Genomic DNA, 20,950 nt, shown 5'->3' with positions numbered 1-20,950 from the left:
TTGGGATTTTTTGGGTAATTCAGTTTATCTCCTACTTCTATCAATTCTTAAATGATAGAAGAATCATTGCTAAATTATAGAAATATGGGAACTGTTGGGTTCTCTCTATAAACTTCAGTGTTTGACCTTATTATGTTATGATTTGGCTCTTAACTTGGACTGAACAGAATATTTTATATCACAATCGATTCTTCATTTTGCCATGGACTTTTGTTTGAAGCACTATGTAACCTCGTTTAGATAAGTGCCATAAAAATAAAGTTATTATTATTATTATTATTACAAGTTTTTGTTTGAAAATGCTGTAAACAAATAACACCAGTTTAAAACTGAAGATTTTAGAGCTCATCAATGATCACATTCCATTTTCAAATAATTTAGCCCAATAAGACTGCAGATGAAAATCAGTTGCTTATTCTTGAGAGGAATGTTTTGAACAAGTTAATACTCCCGAATATCAGAAATAAGTGAATCATGAAGTAAATTACTGAGTTAAGTTATTGAGTATGGATGTGAATATAATGATGTTTGTGTATTACAAAAGCACAAAATTTAGCAAACTGATTGTAAAAGTTTATTTAATCATATTATGTTCATGCTTGGAAGCTTCTACTTCATTTATGTAACATTAATAGGATTATTACACTACAGGCTTCAGTTTACTTATTGTTTTAATGGGAGATAAATCTAAAAAACATACAAAACAATAAGATGAATTAAATTCAATTCTTTTTAATTCTAATTGAGTTGTTTTATTTACAGTTAAGCGTATTCACATACAAATTACATTTCATCGTGCACATGTGAAAAAATTACAAATTACTGGCAAACACACACTATAGAGTTATAAACATTTAGATTTAAACATAAGATCTCAAAGAAATATGTTGTCGTTTACAAACAGGATTTACTAAACAACAAACAATGAATTTGACGTGGTCGTATAGTTTACAACAGCATTTACAAAAACAATCCATCATGCTTCACATCAACCAGTTTTTACTGGTGTTATCATAAACTACCATCAATAATAGATTTGCCATTTTCAAAATGGAGCAGCCCACTATCTACAGGCAGTGATACACAAGTTGATAATATTTTAAATGACTCGTCCAATGTTTTGGTTGCTGGAAACCAATTCTTTAATTTACAATAACACTGATATTGCTACGACGTGGTTCAAAACTATCAAATACCGTCTACAATACTGTTTGCTGATTTCTTGTCTGTACATCATCCAGTGTTGAGTGTGCAGCTCACTGACACACATCCCTCAGAGCCTGGAGAAGCTGCACGTCTGTAGATGACAATCATCATCATCATCATCATCATCATCATCATCATCATCATCATCATCATCATCATCATCATCATCATCATCATCATCATCATCATCATCATCATCATCATCATCATCATCATCATCATCATCATCATCATCATCATCATCATCATCATCATCATCATCATCATCATCATCAACATCATCATCATCATCATCATCATCATCATCATCATCATCATCATCATCATCATCATCATCATCATCATCATCATCATCATCATCATCATCATCATCAACATCCTCATCATCAGATCAGGGTTCAGGCTAACTTCACTGCTGTCCTGCGGCGGGCAGCTCAGTGCACAGCTCCCTTTATTGTGTCAGCATGCATGCGGCCATCTTACAGGCAACTGCTGAGATCAGAGCCGCTCCACGGCCGCTGCCCTCCTCCGACTGGATGAAGGTGGTCTCACAGTGAGGCGTGAGGGCCCTCACCACTTTGTGGAACCTGTCACGGAAACTGAGACACAGAGGCAGCACGTTTAATGTTCATATTCAGTCAGATCTCAATCTGTCTTTTCACTTTATCCTGCACTGTTCAATCATATAATTATATATAATTTCATGTATTAGGGTGGACTTGGAAGATGAGGATATTTAAAAGGCTTTCCTCACCACGGGTGCAGCTTGTACACAGACCCGTCAACCCCCACTGTGATCTTCAGGGCGTCCTGGCTGCGTCGCTCCCGCATTATGTTGATCACACCTGCGAGTCCTGCACCGCACATGTGAGCAGAGCGGGTGGAAACGCTCTCACAGGCCAGACGCACAATATCACAGTCCAGCTCGGACGGCAAAACGCCCAGTGATGACAGGATGTTGTAGATTTGTTTCCTGTCTCCAGTATCACTGGGAAAAGGCAAATGGCAAAGTCAAAAAGAGCAGCAGCTGCAGAATGTGTCTCATCTTCAGTTTTCATACGTATCTCTCATTGTTTTATTCTGAATTTGCCCTGTTTATATATATATGTCTAAGCACACACATATATAAATAATAGAAATTCTAAAAAGTATATTTTCATTTTTATACGTTTTCAATCAATATTATGATTTTAAATCAAGCCAATCCAAATAATGTAACTTTATATGAAGCAAATGGGTCTCATCTATATGTTAAAGATATTCTGAAATGCTCAACATTGTTTTAAAAATTTAAATGCTGTTTAATCTAATTCTGATCATGTGGTATATATATATATGTATATATGTGTGTGTGTGTGTTTGTGTGTCTGTGTGTGTGTGCGTGTGTGTATATATGTAATGTTATTTATCATATCTACTTGTCTCATGTGTTTTATACTGTACTTCTTTTTTACATTTAGCCATCTGTAGCTGGTGGAAGACGGAAGCCAGGCATGGACTGGCTGATGCTCACCTCTCTACCTGTGAGACGTAACGCGCCTCAAAGCTGCCGCGTGTCTTCAGCAGCTCCGAGGCTTCCCCGTTACACAGCAGGTCTTCATTTACCAGCTTCATCAGAACAAGCCGCACCAGCTCACCCATATATTTCCCACTGATCATCTTCTCATACCTACAGGAGGCAGCAGCACCAGAAGAGGTCTCTTTAAAAACAAAGGAGTACTCACGGAAGGAAGGGGTGAGCTGAAGAGAGGATGTAGAAACAGTGGGAAAAGAAGAGGAAGTTTGTGAGAGTCATGCAACGTGCGAGCAAACAACTCTCTGTCTCTGCACCAGGACGATAACGTCAGTGCAGAGGCTGGGCTCAGCAGTTGTCTGTGTGAAGGAGCTGCCAGTGCAAAAAGGCAAACAGCCATTAGGCCGACAGGCACAGTGACAAGCACCAGAGAGAGGTCATTAATCTGACACCCCCACCCACTGACGTATGAGGGCTCTGGCCATTTACAAACATCCTCACGAAAAAAAAACAGCTGGTAGCTTAGCACCTCCCCAGAGACCCCGGAGGAGAGTCCGGTGAGGATCGGCACAGAGGCTTGATTGATTCAGAGAAACAGTGAGAGAGTGGGGTGGGGGGGGGGGGGGGGATTTCAAACTCCATCATTACTACAGTGAGCATGTATAGCAGTTGACTAACACTTGGATTGCATGGGCGTGCACCAGACGAAGTTGGAAAAGAGGCAGAAAGGTTTTGCGAAATGTGTGTTGACCTTTCCCACGTGGGAATTTGAACTTGCGGTGGAACTGACTGCGCCCTTTCACTCACAGCTGTTTTCCGGGGTTAATGGAGGTCTCGTCCACCACCCGGTCGTACTCCAGTCTGAACTCCTCCAGCTCCCCGTTGCCCCCGAACGCCCCCCACTCTGTGTTCACACACATCCGGCCCTCCTCCCCTTCTACCAGCTCCACAGTCCTCATCTCCTCCATGTAACAGGCGTTACAACCAGTTCCTGGCAAAGAAAAAGACAGTGATGAGATGAGTATACATATGTGTACATAATTGTTGTTAATTTATAAGAGCGTGTGTGGGCGTGTTCAATTTCTTACCGACAATCATCCCGACTTCGCAGCTGCGGTCCTCGTAATAGCAGGAGATCATGGTGGCAACTGTGTCGTTCACCATGGCGACCACGTCCATCTCAAAGTCCTGCGTGATGACAACATCACAAGACATCGTATTCAGTCTCAAGTGGCTCAGTATTAGAAAAGATAACTCTTGATGAAACGTAACTCACTCCTCGTCTCTTGATGGCATCTCGGAGTAAACCCACAATGTTGTTCCCCTCGGCCCCAGAGGCCTTGAAGCCTTTGGTCCAGTTAATGAGGATTCCCTGTGGAGAGAGAGGGACTTGAATATAAACAACTTTACAATACAATTTAGAATAGAATGGCAGAAAGATCCTCCCCCCACCTTGTCAATGTTCTCATGTCGCACTGGAAAGGAGAAGGTGAAACCCAGAGGAAGCTTCTTGTGCTTGATGTGATGTTTGTCCAAAAAGTCCGACATGCACTCTGCTACGTAGTCAAACAGCTGCAGGATGTGACAGGTGGGGAACATGCACAATAATTAGTAACGAGGGCTTTTGTGTCAACAGCACGCTCGAGCTCACAAAGACCAGAGCAGAAGTTTGAGTTTTGTATCTAATTGCTGGGTTCCCTGACCATTTCAGCCGTGCCTGTCATGGCATCTTCAGGAATGGAGTACATCTGGTTTTTGGTCTCTACCTTCCAGCTCCCATCTTCGTCTTCACCCACTATGACCAGCATGACACGGAAGTTTGTACCCCCCAGGTCCAGAGCCAGGAAATCCCCCACCTCTGTCAAAAACACACGCTACATGTAAATGCACATACTGGCTTCACCTGCCCCCAAGTGATGAGGTTTTAAATCACATATTGATAACTTCTGTAGGATTTTACGAATAAAGGTTTCATATTTTGACTATCTACCTGAGCCCTCAGGGGTGGAACACACGTAAGTTGGCAGCATTTTGACACTGGACTCCTCGTGCGTCTCTAAACGAAGTCCCCTCTCCATTTCACGCTGCATCCGCTTCATGATTTCATTGAGCTCTTCCTCATTCACTCTGAACTCTGACAGGATCTGCTCTACCTGCAATGAGAGGGAGAGGAGAGCAGGTCAGGAGCGGCACACAAAACTATAGTTTTACACGTGTGTTCTGGACCAAATGTTCAGGTTTACTTATAATAAAACTCATGGTGCAGTGAAAACCGGAGGCAGAAACAGAAAGAAGGAGCAGAGGTGCAGAAACAAATGAGAATGAACAAGACAAAACTTATTTACAATAGAAAACATTGGAATAAAGTGAAGAGGACTCTTAGTTCTGGGACAGAATTCCCACATTTTTTATAAAATACAGTTGAAAGTTGCATCTGAATTGTCCAGTTTCTTCTCAAACAGCATGGACAGACTGTTGTCAATTCACACAACTGTCAAGTGAGATGAAAACACAAATCCATTCCAAGGTTCAAATCACTTAAGTCTTATTTCAGCGCTGGAGGCAGAAATGTGAATCTTACCATGAGGATTTTATCATCCACAGAGATGTAGCTACAAGGCATCTTCCCCGTCTGGTCGAGACGAGAGCGGGCACACGGCATCGTCACAGGTCGGACTAAATGAGCTTCCCTGTGTGTTTCCCGGTGTGTGTGGAGTGTGTGTCCACCCTGTGTGTGTGCAGAGTCAGTGAAGTGTGAGTGCCCCTGAATGAGAAGCTCAGCTGTTTTTATGCTTAGGTGAAGTGGGCTGGAGGCATCAGACGTACATTCACACCCCTTCCCGCTACCTCACCCCATCTGCCCACGTAGGTTCACAGACATTACACACACACACACACACACACACACACACACACACACACACACACACACACACACACACACACACACACACACACACACACACACAACACACGCAGGACACACACTTACAACCTCTGTACAAAGTTAAAAAACTAATAGTTTATCAATTTTATTATATAACTGAGTTGCCAGGGATTTTTTAAATGCATATTCATATATTTCATCCACAAATGATTTGAACAAGAGCTGCATGATAATTTAATATGCACAGTTTTTTTTCCTTTATTGAAAGAAAATCTCAAATCAACCATGGAAAGATGATCAACTAAAAGATATTCTGAACTATATTGCTTTTATGAATGAGATTTTCAATGGATTTACAAATGCTGATAATTAAATTCATCACAAATTATTCTTATCTTATTCCGACCTGGTTATATGTGTTTTGAACAAGTTGGCTCATGAAGTTCGTCTGTGATTCAGTAACTCAGCAGATATTGTCTTTGCCTTGAAAAGGAGACAATTTTTATAGTCTACTAAGATTTTCCTTTTTGATATGAAAAATTAAAATAATCACGTTCTTTGTCAGTGTCAAGAACAATATACAGATTTCTATTGATGAGCTACATCAGATATTTTAATCCAGCACAATAAAATGTAAGATTTGACTTGGTGAGTTATTCTTTGCCATCACGTTGCAAAGTGTGATATGTGACCTAGAATCCACAGACTGAGATTTTACAGCCCATCAATATGACAAAAGTATCATCGCAGTCATCATTTTATTTCAAAGAGCAACATGCAGCGCCGCAGGTTTACTTAACGAGTCAACATCATAAGTCTGAGAGAGTTACGCATATATTTGTAAAAGAACTATGTTACTAAAATTAGAAACAGTGAGGGATGAATGACCTGTAAAACCAACACTACTCTTTGCAGGTGAAGGCCTTTTGGTGCTTATCTGCTCCTGAGGTTTACCTGACCAGAGGTCAGAGCTTTTCTTAGCTCGGGCTTTCGGCTGAAACTGTGACCCTGTCCCCAGTGACCTGACTGCAAAACCACCCCATTGGTGACAATGACCCAAACCCACACATTTATCTAAATATAACCACATATTCTACATTGCCTCCGATGTAATACACATTTTAATCCTCTTAAATATCTCCTCAGGTAGCTTTAACTCTGGGGTTAAATAATAATATACAGTATATAATAGTTTTACACAGTTAAAACATTCAAAAGATAATATATTTGTTTTGATTCTAATATTGTTATCATGGGATGCTCATAATTTTCCACACTTTTCCACAAAATAGCCGTACGTACAGTATTTGTGTTTGGTATATTATGTATATAAATTATATATTTGGCATTAATGTTTGAATCTGTGATCGATATAAAACGCAGAGCTTCGAACAAAACCTGTTTGAACAAAACGATTTTGTAAAAAGTGTAATCAATGGAGTGGAAAAGTGGAACTCAGAGTGATAAAGTGATTAATTATCAATTTGCCTATAAACTCCAATTTTTATAGACATGTATTTCATCAGCTGCACTTTCAATTTGAGATCTTTAGTGCTGCCTTGACTTTGACCGGGCGACGTGTATTTGTTGATGTAACAACAGTTCATTTATGGCTAAGAGTTGAATGTGTGCCAAGTACTTGTCAATGGCTGATTATCTGCTTAATTTAACCTGCTGGCTTGTTTGCACAGAGAGCTGCCTGATGGATTTCCATTCAGCCGGCTGTCTCCCATGACTGAGCCGACGTGTTACTCGATTACAGCAGAGGGACATGTAAAGATCGACATTATGGTATATTACCTCATACTTTACATCCAGGAATTTGTGTCACAGCGTGTTCACTGCTGAACGTGAGTTGATTCATTACAGTTAGTCCAATGAGGGGGAAAGATTTCAACTCAGACTGGTCACATGCAGCCTCCTGGCACATGTATCCATTTAAAGCAACAATCGAAGAGTTATGGCAGTTTTTTTCTTAACCTGAAATTGTGGGTTTTCATGAACATTCTTTCACCTTTATTTATTTTCAATTTTTTGCGTCAGCTCATCTTTTAAAGTGCTCTTACACTATGAATGAATAATTGTTTATCCTGTAGCCATTGGCCCATAAGGTCACTACTTACTAACATAATATCTTTCATTTATTAACCTAAATATGCAACATTAATAATACTTTATTTAACTACTTAAATAGGTAGGTAGTTGTAGTTATGTCCCTGAAGCTGTTTACCCACAAACATTTAATCAATTAATAGATAGATAGATAGATAGATAGATAGATAGATAGATAGATAGATAGATAGATAGATAGATAGATAGATAGATAGATAGATAGATAGATAGATAGATAGATAGATAGATAGATAGATAGATAGATAGATAGATAGATAGATAGATAGATAGATAGATAGATAGATAGATAGATAGATAGATAGATAGATAGATAGATAGATAGATAGATAGATAGATAGATAGATAGATAGATAGATAGATAGATAGATAGATAGATAGATAGATAGATAGATAGATAGATAGATAGATAGATAGATAGATACATAGATACATACATACATACATACATCCATAGCATGAGCATGAGCCCTATGTCAACAGTTATACATGAACTTGAACTTTCTTGAGATAAATCTTTATGCTTTTTCTATCTTACCTTATCCATCGTATCACGACGAGGATTAAATCCCAACTGTCCTCTCGACCATCAGGGCTTTCCAGGGGATGTTCACTCTTTCTTCAGGAGTTGAGGAAATTCCCAAGTTTCAGTTGTTGATGTTTTCACTCCGAGTTTGAAGAGTAAAGAAAACGCTAAACTTTTATGGGAAACTGTCCAAACATTATGTTCCCAAAATGTTTGACATAATGTTCAGCAGCTAGTTTCAAACACACAGGCCGATATCTGCAGCGGTTTAAATAGTCAAATGAGATGTTTAGGAGCAGATACGTTTCATAAAAAACAAATGGATTTGTCTTCATTCGTGACAAAAGGAAAAATAATGCCAAATCTTGATTCTTATTCACATGTTATGAAAAATAAATGCTTCTATTTTCAGTCTTAAAGACATCAAATAAAACATGTATTCATCTTCATCTCTGTAGATAATATTGTCTAAATAAAAACCTGAGGATTTGTCTTCGTTCTTCCTTTCAACTGGTCCGGTTAGAAATATCCGCATGTGCGCTAAGCCTGGGCCATCAGCTCCACCAGTCAGTCAGGCCACAGAGGAGATGGAGTCCATCCAAGTCTTCGTTCCACTGATGAAACAATATAAGTTTAGAGCATCAAAATCTGAGAGAAGAAAATATTGAGACGACCTCTGGTTCTACAGCTGAACGTCTCACTGACACTGTTACTTCAACATCTATTGACCTATTCCAGGAAAGAAAAGGGAGTTCTTCCTCTACTGGTGCAGCAGCAACTGGGGAACAGATGCACCTGGAGGCTCAGCCGTTTCCATGCCAAACTGGTTTCAGTGTGTTACCTTGGAAATGAATTACGGACACACTTCTACCATGGAAAACACTTAACCACTGAGTTAAGTGGCCGGGGGACATTGTTAAATGGAGCAAGGTCACCAAAGAAAACATCAGGGGGGGGGCAGCTGAGGGTGGCTTGTTTTTGTCGCCAAAACACTTGAGACTCACAAGGACAGCAAGCTGTTTCACACTTTTTATCATAATAATCATAAGAAGAAGAAGGATGATAAGAAGAACAGTAACGATAATAATGATAATAATGATGAGAAGAAGAAGAAGAAGAAGAAGAAGAAGAAGAAGAAGAAGAAGAAGAAGAAGAAGAAGAAGGAGAAGAAGAAGAAGAAGAAGAAGAAGAAGAAGAAGAAGAAGAAGAAGAAGAAGAAGAAGAAGAAGAAGAAGAAGAAGAAGAAGAAGAAGAATGACGATAATACTGATAATAATAATAATAATTAAATATTTGAGTTAAATTAACTTCAAAAATTTAGTTAAATTAAATCAAATATTTTAGTTTAATTTAAGTAAAAGTTAAATTAAGTTGAAAATTGAGTTGAATTAAATTCAAGAATTGAGTTAAATTAAATTCGAAAATGTAGTTAAATTTAAGTTAAAAATCGAGTTAAATTCAACTTAAATTCAGTTTAATTTAATTCAAAATGTAAGTAAAATTAAAGTTAAAAATTGAGTTAAATTAAATATGTGAGTTAAATTAACATAGAAAATTGAGTTAAATTAATTTAGAAAATTTTATTAAATTAAATTAAATACCTGAGTTAAATTAACTCATATATTCGAGTTAAATTAATTTAGAAAATTTAGTTAAATTAACTCAAATATTCGAGTTAAATTACATTTTTGCAAGACATAAAGATTCCTTTGATCTTTGACCACTGACACTGCCATGCAGGAGTGGAGTTGTTTGTTTATGGCTCAGCATCAAAGGATTCATGGTCCATGTATGTCCGCAATACAGAACATCGTGTTTTAATGGCATGTAGTCAAACTTTGACGCCACACCACGGTCACACCGTGTGATGAAAAATCGATCTTTGAGTTAGTTTGTATCTCCATCTTTTTGTGATAACACTCATCTCAATTTGAAGTTGATCTGATGTAAGTCCTGGGACAATTACCTCATAGTAAAAATGTGGAATATGGCCAAAATGGCCGCTAAATTCCTCCAGAATACGTGAATTGTCACCACTTTCTAGTTTTCTGTAAATTTTGGTACGAATTGGACCATGTTAAAGCCCTCAAAAAGCCAATTCATTTGCCTGACAAAAAAATTAATAATAATCCTTACAATTTCAATAGGGCCTCACTGTCTGTCAGTGCCTGTCAGCGCTCGGGCCCTAAAGACATCACCATTATCATCATCATCATAATAGCATTCGTGATAATTCATTAATTACATTACAAAATTATATTTGAAAATAAAATGTAGTTGAAGATGACTATACTGGGTACTTATACTAATAATCAATATTCTTATAGTCATCATATTGAAAATATTACTTTATACAAATGTTAACTTCTGCGTTTATCGTATTAGTGCTTTTACTGTTTAGCTTCATGCAGACAGGTAGTGAGTGGTAACACTTAATTAGAACATGACATATTCAAATTAATTGGGTTATTTAAAAGACATTTGACCTGAATTATATTTACTTCCCCAAATATGATGTGTATTTCTCTTTGAAACATTAATTAGTTTCCGTCTTTAATCACCTTAATGTATCAGGGTTGTGATTATGGGGTTTTGCAATTCTTTCCAGATTTACATTTATTAGAACAATTGTTTAAACAATTGTATAACGATGACATTTGATTTTACTTTCTCCAGCGGAAACTACGAGGAACAGCAGACGTCTCTGTTTCCACCGGAACACATTTCGCGTCGGACCGTGTGAGGATCGTGACGTGGTGATTGGTCGCTGAGCTGCACCTCGGAATTTATCAACTTAGCTCAAACTCCTTCGTGACCAGGTCTCCGGGTTCGACCCACGGACACGACTCGCTTGACGTGGACTGAAGAGAACATTGCCTTGTTTCTGGTTCTTGACTCAAACAGGTGTTTCCTGCGGGATTGTGTCTGGTAAGTTCCCCGCGGCCTCGGGACAACTGCAGCTAGCATCGAGCGTCACTTCGTTTCTTGTGTGTTGTTTAAACTCGTTTTTTAAACCCGGGTCACTCCGGTTTCGGTCTGTGGCGAGTAAGCACAGACCGGTTGTCAGTGACCCACTCGATCTAGCCCGGGTTAGATAAACAAGTATCTAACCCGAGCGTGGCTGGCTAGCATTAGCCGGTTAGCTTGCTATCTCCAAACAATGCGTTTACTCTCACTTGTCGCTGTGAAGTTCCCCGAGCCGGTTGAGTGGGGGGGTAATGCGTCTCATGTGATTCTGCTTGTGTTGTCCTCTCAGATCGGATCATCAGGGGCTTGTGAGTGTGTGTGGTTGTGTGTTTGTGTGAGAGAGAGAGGAAGAGGGACGGCGGCAGCATGAAGCTCTACAGCCTCAGCATCATCTACAAGGGATCCAGCAAGTCCAACCTCCTGAAGGCGGCCTACGACCTGTCCTCCTTCAGCTTCTTCCAGCGATCCAGGTGCGTCACCACCTACACACCTTCATCACACTGCTATCCATTAGATCCCCAGCTAATAGCCTGTGTTTATCTTCACTTTGTATACATCTCCTATATCTGTATTTTTCTATATGAACTTGTATTCTTGCACTTACATCTGATGTACCATTAGTCTAAGTCAGAACTTTATATCACTTCAGTTATTGATCTTTTAATCTGTATTTCTATTTGGCTCCAGTACTCTGCCTGGGTTACTTGTGTCTTTCCATCACCTTATACTTCAAATATTTGTATTGTCAGTATCTCCATCAGCACACACTTCTTTACAGTGAGAGTTTTGTAGTAGTTCTGGTGGTGAGACTTTCATCTCACTGCTGTGAACTTGTTCTTGACTCATTTTGACCTTTTATTATCTTTATGCTTTTATGACTGTTTTGTGTTATACTGGAGGCCTAAAGCTCCCTCGGGGTCAATAAAGTATCTATCTATCTATCTATCTATCTATCTATCTATCTATCTATCTATCTATCTATCTATCTATCTATCTATTGATCTCTTACTACGTGTTTGTTGTTTGTTTTGGTTTGTTTAGTATTCAGGAGTTCATGACCTTCACCAGTGCCTTGATCGTTGAGCGAACATCACAAGGAAGTCGTGCCTCTGTCAAAGAACAAGGTAAAAAAAAGTTAGCAGCAGTGTAATGAAATCTGAGCATTTCTACTTAACGTAAAATAAGCTGATTTCTTTTTGATGGTGGCACATTTGTGGTTTCTCATTCCTTCAGAGTACCTGTGCCATGTGTATGTGAGAAACGACAACCTGGGTGCCGTGGTCATCGCAGATACTGAATACCCACAGAGAGTCTGCTTCACATTGCTGGAAAAAGTGGGTACAAAAACATGTGAACAAAGATGTATCAGTATTATTGTTATGGCACCTTGTTGTCAGCGTCAATACTGAGATTTCTGTTTGTTTTTCAGGTACTCGAGGAATTCTCCAGGACAGTGGACAGTATAGACTGGCCCTCTGGTAACCCTGGAACCATAACCTATGCAGCCCTAGATAGTCACCTCTCTAAATACCAGGTCAGTGTGTATGTTCTCTGTTTATTAGAAAATACACCAGAGGGAATCCTGATCACTTAAAATGAGTCGACCATCATCACAGTCTCAGAACGATATCAGTTCACTTTAATGCCTTCAGATTTGTTTCTCATTTCATTTAATATTGTTTAGTTAATAGAACTGAGAAGGGTTACAATACAAAAAATGTAGTAGTTGATACACGTACCATGAAATTTCTACGATTCTCGATACTCATTTAGATACCACGGCAAAAAACAAAACAATAAATCCCATTTACTTCAACACACTCTCCTTTTTAAAATACTTAAACATACATAGAACAACAGTGAATATTTAGCCTTCAAGTAATAAATACAATAAAAGACCATTAACATTATAAAACAGAACAGTGGCATGTAGGAAAATGAGATTTCAGTTGTCAGGTGTAGCTCAAAGAAAACAGCAGAGGCTACACAGGCAATGAACTCACACAGAAACACACACACCTCTATATACTCAAGTATATTTGTTTGTGGCCAAACAAAAAGCTTTTTCACAAAATTCTGAAAGTAAAATCGGTGTACCTGACAGCTTGTTGTTTTGATTTCTGTGTTTTTGTTCCCAGAACCCCAGGGAAGCAGATGCAATGACCAAAGTGCAGGCCGAGCTGGATGAAACAAAGATCATTTTGGTGAGATAGCTCTCGAGACGCGGATCACTGGCTGGAAAAATATGCACAGTCCTCCAATAATTAAAGTTAAACTGAGCGTGGTTAGAAGCAGTTTCTTCTCAGCCATGAGATATGGGCCTCACCACTATAGATATTAAGTCTTAAGAATGGTGTCAGTTACCAATGCATCAGTTTTATTGACCGATTTGCGACTCTCTCCACATGCCTGAAACATTATGTGGCATTTCCCAAGCACTGGTCAAGTCATAATCTCTTTGCTGCTCAACATTTTCTTTAACAGATATTTTGTTTCATGTAGCACAACACCATGGAAAGTCTGTTGGATAGAGGAGAGAAGCTGGACGATCTTGTTCAAAAGTCGGAACACCTGGGAAACCAGTCCAAAGCCTTTTACAAGACTGTGAGTATTGATGACTCAGCTTATTAATATTGGACTGTCATGCTGTTGTCCAGTCGCTGTTCAAGTGCCTGACTTGTGTGCATGTGTGTTCATGTTACTCCTTCAGGCACGGAAACAGAACTCCTGCTGTGAAATCATGTGATGTCGCTGCCTCGTCCTCGTGGACACACTCGTCTCTTGCCTTTCTGCTTTTCCTACATCTCCCATCATGCACTGGTCACCACCTCTCAACAACCACAACGGACAGAACTGACGCTGTCTGGCGCGAGGATGTCAGCAAGAAAGGGTGGACGGTGTTGGCCAGTGATGAAGTGTGACGAATCTGGATTGTGACTGATGGGGGCTGAAGGAGTGATGGGATTTGGTCAGGGGAACACGTAACCTTTGAATTATTTTTAACCTCTCAAATGGTAATCATCCGTACGCTGTTTCGATACCAGCTGGGGACATAATAGTGTGACGTTGTGTATTGGTGATGTTTTACCTTCAAACCATTCAATGTTATTCAGATTGAATCAAATCTCAAAAGTTTGATCTCAGATCTTAATTTGGTTTGATATTAACCACAGTTGTGCTTTTGCTTCAAGGCATCTCTGACAATCCCACAGTCTTAACTTGTGAATTCATACAGTGTGTCACTGCTTAGGTTCAATTCTTCAAAACTATTAACTGATTCTTTTGCAGGCTTAACCTCTGCGCCCACTAGGTGGCCCTGTTTATATACTTTATCGCTCCAATGAGCCTCTGTTGAGGTCAAACAAAAAACTCTAATGTCAGCGAGAGACTGCTTAGACGTGTGAAATCAGAATCTCACAGAATTTTACATAGATTTTTAAATCTCTTTATGATACTGGATTAAGTTACATGGTTTCTTTGATTATTTTTTTTCTGAATCTCATGGTGTTAAATGAAATCTTAAACATTCCCACTCTGGATGATTGAGTTATTGTGTGATGATGCATCTTAAAAATGACGAGAAGTTGGAGATTAGATGTTCAATGTAGAAATATGTTTCTCCAGAGATGCAGCCTTATTGCAGTGTGGCTTAACATGTGACTCTCCTGTCCTGTGTAAGAATCCTCACCTACAATGAGCAGGACTTGTGAGCTGTTCTCTTCGTCTCTGTGTACCGTAGCTGCGCTCTTTGCTGTGGAAGCAACACATGACACTTTTTGCAGGATTTAGTTCTTTTGCCCACTCAGACCGCTGCAGTCCACGGCTCGTCTGTACCTCAGGTGCTGTTGCACTTCCCTTCCTGTTGTGTGCTGTCATCTCAAAATGAGTGATTCCATATAACACTTTTATTTGAAGACACTCCACGGTTGACTCTTCGTTCCTGTGCTTGCGTTGTGTCCGGCTGGTTAGAAACGTCTTTCTTCGTGATCTGCTGATCGGTTTCAAATGACGACATGCCTTTTGGTTCTGTATTTTAAGACGCGTCTGCTCTCTCTCTGCTGTATGTGAGTATGATTTGCGGATATACAACATCCTCAGGCTGCATTGATGTTGAGTGCCTGTGTGTGTGTGTTTGTGTGAGATCAGAATTGGCTCTTTCGGCTTTTACAGTGTAAACGTTTGTGCAATATCTCTGCAGACTGTTGGTGTCTCTCTCTGAAGCAGGGGGAATAAATGGAAATATTTCCCATAAATGACAGTAAATTTGACCTTTTGTATTTGCTATATATTATGACTAACTCATATGTGAGGCTTGTCCAGGGTTCTTTCTGAGATATTTGTCTGATTTCTTCTTTTCAAAAAACAAATCCCAATTCATGCGCTGAATTTGAAGTCTGTGGAGTTGTATTATGGCTTTTTGCAGGTGAGGTCTTACCGACCAGTGTGTTAAACGGTCTGCATTAAACGTTTTCCTCCAGATGTGGTCTACACAGTTTAAACAGTTAAAAATGACTTCAGCTTATAAACAGTTCTTTCCTATCTGTATTAACAGTTTGTATTTGGAACACTGCTTTGTTCAAACACAGATTATGTGATAAACAGAACAATAACGTCCAGTGTGCCACGTCTTCCTTGTAAGAAGCATGCAGGTGATGCAAATTTCTCTTCTTCTCTTCTGGCAGTGGTGTCGTAGGACATCCTGTACAACAATGTAAAGGTAAAGCAACAGGAAGGCAACAATCTTATCTTAAGTGTTTATATCTTCGGTCAGCAAACTGAAGGTTAGCTGATAATCTGGTGCACCCTTCCTGTAGTAGGAATTATTTTAACTGAATCAGTGAGATATTGGATTTAGTGTTTTGGGTTAAACGAACAAGATGTAATCAACGGGGACAGAAACAAATAGATTATCTCTACAAAATAAAAATATAAAACGGCATGTTCAATGTACACAAATAATAAGGATAAGAAATAAATTCACTCCGCACTATGTTGACGGAGGTGGTGGGTGAAGTGTTTGAGTCCCTCAAAACACTTTTTGGAGTTTCCAGGGTAAATAGTAGTGCAGCCAAATCCAATACAACTGAAGCAGCTGGTGACCACTTCTTCAAAAGTTAAAAAAATAACAAAGTGCCTCCACGCTGCTCCTGTGGTTTCATCCAAGTGTCTGTAAGCCCAGACATTCAGATTCAACTCCAAACGAGGTCATTTACACCAAGTTTTTAGCCTAAATGTCCTCTGATAACCTCATTCATATTCGTGACAACTGTAACCTGTAAAGGAATATGCATGCAGAAGTTATTGCATATCCAAACTATAGAGATAACAGTGAACGAGAAATGCCTTGAATGTGCACCGACTCAGAAACACCCTCGATCCGCCCCCTGTAAGAGTCTGTAAAGAACGCGATCTGACAGCTGCCCCTGAACGCAGCACGGGGACGCGCACAGCTGAGAGGAAAACAACGTGAGAAGCGGATGAGGACAGAAAGCAACAATGTGGACGGAGGAGGAGAAGAAGAACCAGAGTGAAAGTTCCACCATCGCAGCCGGAGACAGCTCGAAGGTGAGTGGGAGAGGGGATCCTCGGAGGGATTCGAACCCTGCACGCTGCGGTCACTTCTCACTGGAGTTTCCATGACACTAACTGGGAGTGTTGTCTCCACTGGGAAACGTGTGTGTGTCTCTCTCCTGCTTTTTTTTCTTATCTCTGCTCCTGTCGCTCTTGTTTTCCACATGAACTTCCTCCTGCAGCAAGTTTCCTTTCTCTGCAGCAGACAGCACCACTTCTCTTTTCCCCTTCTCCACCCCCCTTAAACTAATGTCCATGCAAGAAGTGGCTGATTCTCTCACCTGCACAAGTTGGGTTTAACCTGAGCTTCCTTCACTTCCTTTTTGTACAGACATGATTGTTTTTGCTGCTTTTTTCAGATGGGCGACCCAGATCTGACAGGGCAGCTCTTCCAGGCAATTCAGCAGAGAAACGGTGAGGAATCTTATCTTATCTCTTCTATCTGCTTCTCCAGTTCCAGTCAGGAGGCTCATCAGGGAGCTTCAGGATGTTTACTCTGTCAGGCCCATAATAAATCTAGTGTCATTAGAAAGTTTGAGTTGGCATCTGTAAGTCCTGGTAAGAAGGGGAAATGCTGGTGTGCACCACAGTCAAATGTATAATCTTCACATGGATATTAGAAGAATAAAAAGTTTCAGATTACTGTGCCGCAGTAATCACATTTAGAAAGAAAGAAAAGTTTTCTTTAGATGGCCGTGAATTAGAACAAGTGTAACACAGGAGCTGCTGGTCACTGCGAAATGTGTGATATGAATGTTTAAAAACACAAAGTGCATCTAATAAAATATAGTAAACTAGAATGGCTCTCTGTCATAATAATAATAATAAACTTAATTTATTCAGCACTTTTCAAAACCAAGTTACAAAGTGACTTGGTTTATTACATGAATAAACAGGGATTAGGCCACTTCAGGGCTGAGGCAAATAAATGAATGCACAAAAGAAGATGGAATAAACCACCTAATGGTAATAACAATAGACGAGAAACAAAGAGGTTTTAAAAGGTATAAAAGGAATATTGTGCCACTAATAAATGTCAAAAAAGGCCCGATCTCTCAGAATGTTAAAGATAATTCTGCTGAAAAAACACTACTAAGAAATAAACAGGACTGAAAACATAACATCCTCGTTTGGGGTAATTAGTTTATCAGAGAAGGGAGGAACTGACTGGAAGTGAGATCAGGGAAGTTTATCTGATGGGTTCTACAGGGGATCATAACAGACGTGGTTACACTGCAGGAAGTAAACACAACACTGAACAAAACTGTAATACTCAGAAATGGCCACACGTTTTAATGAAAAGCTGACACAGTCCCAGCAAACCACAAGCCTGAGAAACCGGTTTGGAATAAAAGAGCAGAACCAAGATCCACATAACTAAGGATTTATCCTTCAGGTTAGTTCATGTTTATACTTGCATTTTAATAGTGAGTCGCTAAAGTGCATCATAGATCATTAGCTCTTTGACTCACAGACATTTTAAATCCATCCACGATCTATAGCGCTTATCCTATCAGGGTTGTGAGGGGAGAGCTGACGTTTACATTTAATTCTCATTAATTACTCTATTCCCTAACCACACACACATACACAACCTTTTAATATCACCATTGTTTTCTGTTCTTTCTCCTCGTCATGAAGGTTCAGCCGCAGCGGTCACTCTTCCCTCCAGCACAGAGGACCCTTCAACCACCATCAGTGGGATCATCCCCGGTGAGCACCACAGGCTCATGGCTTCATAGACCCACAGAGAAACACCTGATAAGTCAGACGTTTCCACCTTCAGTCAAAAGTGGAGACTCACAAATAAACAGGAATCGTGTTACACCAGCAACAGTCGGCCCAGAGTTTTAAAACATTTAACTTGGCAGGTGTTGATGGCGTGACTGCAAAGCAAAGGAGGCCTTTTGATTTTTGATCAGGTTTCTTGGTGGGGGTTGTTTTCATTGGCCGAGAGCAGAGTTTTCCAAAAATACTCAGACAGTCAAAAATATCACACTTCCATATATGCACTCTTCTGTGTTTTTAAATACGCAGTGTTTTGGTGACTTACTCAGCCTGTTTCTTTCTGATCGGACTATCGGGACCCTTTGTAGCTGCACCTTGACCCCAGGTCCTTCATGTCTCCGTGTCTCTGTTTGCTCGGGCAGGGTGGAGATGGTTGTGTGTCTCTAGTGTTTCACTGTGAGAGCAGAGCAGACAGGAGGCAGCATTTCTGGGAATTGAACCTGGAAAGTGTGCGTCACGATGAATTACCTTTTCAACACAATCCCGTTAAACCGTTCACTTCTTAAACTCAAACTAATGCTTACTGTCTACAGCTCAGTTTTGAACCACAACTTATTCCTGGTCTTGAAAAAATACTGTGTATGGATGTTTTCATTTTTTTAATTAAATTTGTTGATGTAACCAGACCCAACGTAGAAATGTGGACAGTGAAATTCATTGGGTCTAAAAAGCTCTGGAAGGAAGCTTTTACAAAATAAAACCTTTGACAGGAAGGAAGTCATGAAAAGTGGATAATGTGGATGGTGCATTTACACAATACCTTTTTATTCTGCTTCATTCAAATCACCAGGTAAACAAATTATTTCCACGGTAGCAGAGGATACAGCCTGAACGGCACTTGGTTCTCATCAGGTCGTATGTATGAGACATGAAGTTCTATTATTAAGTGCAATTCCTTCTATGTTTTGTGCCTTTTAGGTGCGATCGCAGCCGCGGTGTTCATCACTTTTCTCCTCGCTCTCTACGCCGTCCTGTGGAAGTGCATGGTGTCGCCACCACAACGGTAAACAACCCACACACCAGCCCTAACGTCACGCTGCCGGAGCTTTAATTCCACGTTGTTAACCCAGCGATGATGCAAACTGCTTATTTGTTCACCTTCCTCTTAGCGTCACATGTCCGAACTTTGTCTCCCGGCACATCAGAGAAATCACTTTATACACTTCACATTAAACTTTTACTGTAGCCGTCACGTACTAACACTCGTGTCCCTTTTCAGAAAGCACAGCAAGGTGAGGGTGAGACTGCAGCCGAGGAGTTCTGTGTGAACACCGGCGCTCTGGCTTGTCTGCCCAGCAGGTTATTTTGGATCGTAATGGTGCGGACTTTGCCCCCCCCCAGTCAGGGAAAAGCACCAGACTGACATTATACCACTGAAGAGGATCCTCCTAATGGATCCAAAGATCAAACCACTGAGGTTTGACTGAACTGGAACTTTACTGTGGCTCCATGATGACGTGAAACTCTTTTTATTACCAGGTCCGATTGTGCAGCTTTTAGTTTTTTTTCTGTGGACTCTGCACTACTGAGGAACGACACAGCTCGCTCCACTGACCAACAAACTGTGTATGACTGAGAGAGGCCTGATATTCACTGTATATATGTACATATTTTATAGCTGCACCAAATGGACAGTTGCCTTTTAAACACGTCGTCCATTCCTACCTTTTATTTCTAATGACATCACCAGGTTCCATCTACATCCATTTTATTCTCTAGTCTAAGATCTATTGGAAAGTCTCCTAAAGCTGTGAGGATGTCCAGGAGGGTTTGAGACCTGTACTGTGGAAATCTTTCACTTCAAATTTGCTTTAAGATTTTTCCTTTTTCCGTTTTGAATCCACATTTATTCAATTTTCTCAGGATGATGTAACTACTGAAACAATGACTCTATAATAAACTGAGTGTAAATATAAATAAACAGTGTCTGTATCACCACTTGGTAAAATCTCGAACCAGACTCAATCACTTGTTTTTCCTTTGCTTCGCGGTCTTAAATTAAATTATCTTGTCTCGAGACATATTCTTCACTGTGGATAGATTTATGCAGAACTTTGTCCCGACTCAGCAGTAAACAGATTAAGTGTCAGTGTGAATGTAACAGGAAAGGAATGCTCATCTCTCATCAACAATGTCTGCTCAGACTCTATGGTTCATGTGCTGCCCAGTCTCCTTGAATCTAAATGATAAACATGATGAAAGGCACAGTGCTGCACGTGTCCTCAGTCCCTCGGCCAAGTGGACACATCCACATCGAGGACACAGTTCAACTGTGATCTAGTGTTTCACAGTCACAGCAGAGGTCGGACATGTTGTCAGGACCAGTTCTGCAACTTAAAAATACAAAAAAACAGGGTGAACA

General features: G+C 40.0%; 3 protein-coding genes across 3 annotated transcripts; 2 read left to right on the top strand and 1 right to left on the bottom strand.

Moving 5' to 3' along the window:
- Positions 1-551: 551 nt before the first annotated feature.
- Positions 552-5,499, bottom strand: gck (glucokinase (hexokinase 4)). The gene is made up of 11 exons (XM_061071401.1): positions 5,301-5,499; positions 4,710-4,872; positions 4,423-4,577; positions 4,172-4,291; positions 3,996-4,091; positions 3,808-3,907; positions 3,527-3,710; positions 2,720-2,875; positions 1,961-2,194; positions 1,690-1,805; positions 552-1,297 (listed from the first exon to the last, which is right to left on the bottom strand). Exons 1-11 carry the CDS (start codon positions 5,379-5,381, stop codon positions 1,257-1,259), a joined length of 1,446 nt encoding a protein of 481 aa, XP_060927384.1. The 5' UTR covers positions 5,382-5,499; the 3' UTR covers positions 552-1,256.
- Positions 5,500-11,001: 5,502 nt separating this feature from the next.
- On the top strand, positions 11,002-15,706 carry ykt6 (YKT6 v-SNARE homolog (S. cerevisiae)). The gene is made up of 8 exons (XM_061070940.1): positions 11,002-11,190; positions 11,519-11,699; positions 12,271-12,353; positions 12,463-12,563; positions 12,659-12,763; positions 13,368-13,433; positions 13,732-13,833; positions 13,940-15,706. The coding sequence occupies exons 2-8, from the start codon at positions 11,596-11,598 to the stop codon at positions 13,973-13,975; spliced, it is 597 nt and encodes a 198-aa protein (XP_060926923.1). The 5' UTR covers positions 11,002-11,190; positions 11,519-11,595; the 3' UTR covers positions 13,976-15,706.
- A 956-nt stretch (positions 15,707-16,662) lies between these two features.
- Positions 16,663-20,543, top strand: sb:cb288 (uncharacterized). The gene is made up of 5 exons (XM_061071251.1): positions 16,663-16,794; positions 17,160-17,214; positions 18,442-18,513; positions 19,507-19,591; positions 19,808-20,543. The coding sequence occupies exons 1-5, from the start codon at positions 16,726-16,728 to the stop codon at positions 19,854-19,856; spliced, it is 330 nt and encodes a 109-aa protein (XP_060927234.1). The 5' UTR covers positions 16,663-16,725; the 3' UTR covers positions 19,857-20,543.
- The last annotated feature ends 407 nt before the right edge of the window (positions 20,544-20,950 follow it).

This window comes from Limanda limanda, chromosome 5 (genome assembly GCF_963576545.1).
Source record: "Limanda limanda chromosome 5, fLimLim1.1, whole genome shotgun sequence".
In the NCBI taxonomy this organism is placed as follows: domain Eukaryota; kingdom Metazoa; phylum Chordata; class Actinopteri; order Pleuronectiformes; family Pleuronectidae; genus Limanda; species Limanda limanda.
This window is presented reverse-complemented; position numbering and strand designations above follow the sequence as displayed.

Bases quoted from the DNA above. Each gene is read 5' to 3' on its own strand.
- gck (XM_061071401.1), bottom strand. From the start codon at position 5,381: ATGCCGTGTGCCCGCTCTCGTCTCGACCAGACGGGGAAGATGCCTTGT. The intron at 2,876-3,526 runs GTGAGTGAAAGG...TGCCTCCTGTAG, and splicing joins ATTAACCCCGGAAAACAGCT to GTATGAGAAGATGATCAGTG. The intron at 2,195-2,719 runs GTGAGCATCAGC...GCCTTTTCCCAG, and splicing joins TACGTCTCACAGGTAGAGAG to TGATACTGGAGACAGGAAAC.
- ykt6 (XM_061070940.1), top strand. From the start codon at position 11,596: ATGAAGCTCTACAGCCTCAGCATCATCTACAAGGGATCCAGCAAGTCC. The intron at 12,764-13,367 runs GTCAGTGTGTAT...TTTTGTTCCCAG, and splicing joins GTCACCTCTCTAAATACCAG to AACCCCAGGGAAGCAGATGC. The intron at 13,834-13,939 runs GTGAGTATTGAT...TTACTCCTTCAG, and splicing joins CCAAAGCCTTTTACAAGACT to GCACGGAAACAGAACTCCTG.
- sb:cb288 (XM_061071251.1), top strand. From the start codon at position 16,726: ATGTGGACGGAGGAGGAGAAGAAGAACCAGAGTGAAAGTTCCACCATC. The intron at 18,514-19,506 runs GTGAGCACCACA...TGTGCCTTTTAG, and splicing joins CATCAGTGGGATCATCCCCG to GTGCGATCGCAGCCGCGGTG. The intron at 19,592-19,807 runs GTAAACAACCCA...GTCCCTTTTCAG, and splicing joins ATGGTGTCGCCACCACAACG to AAAGCACAGCAAGGTGAGGG.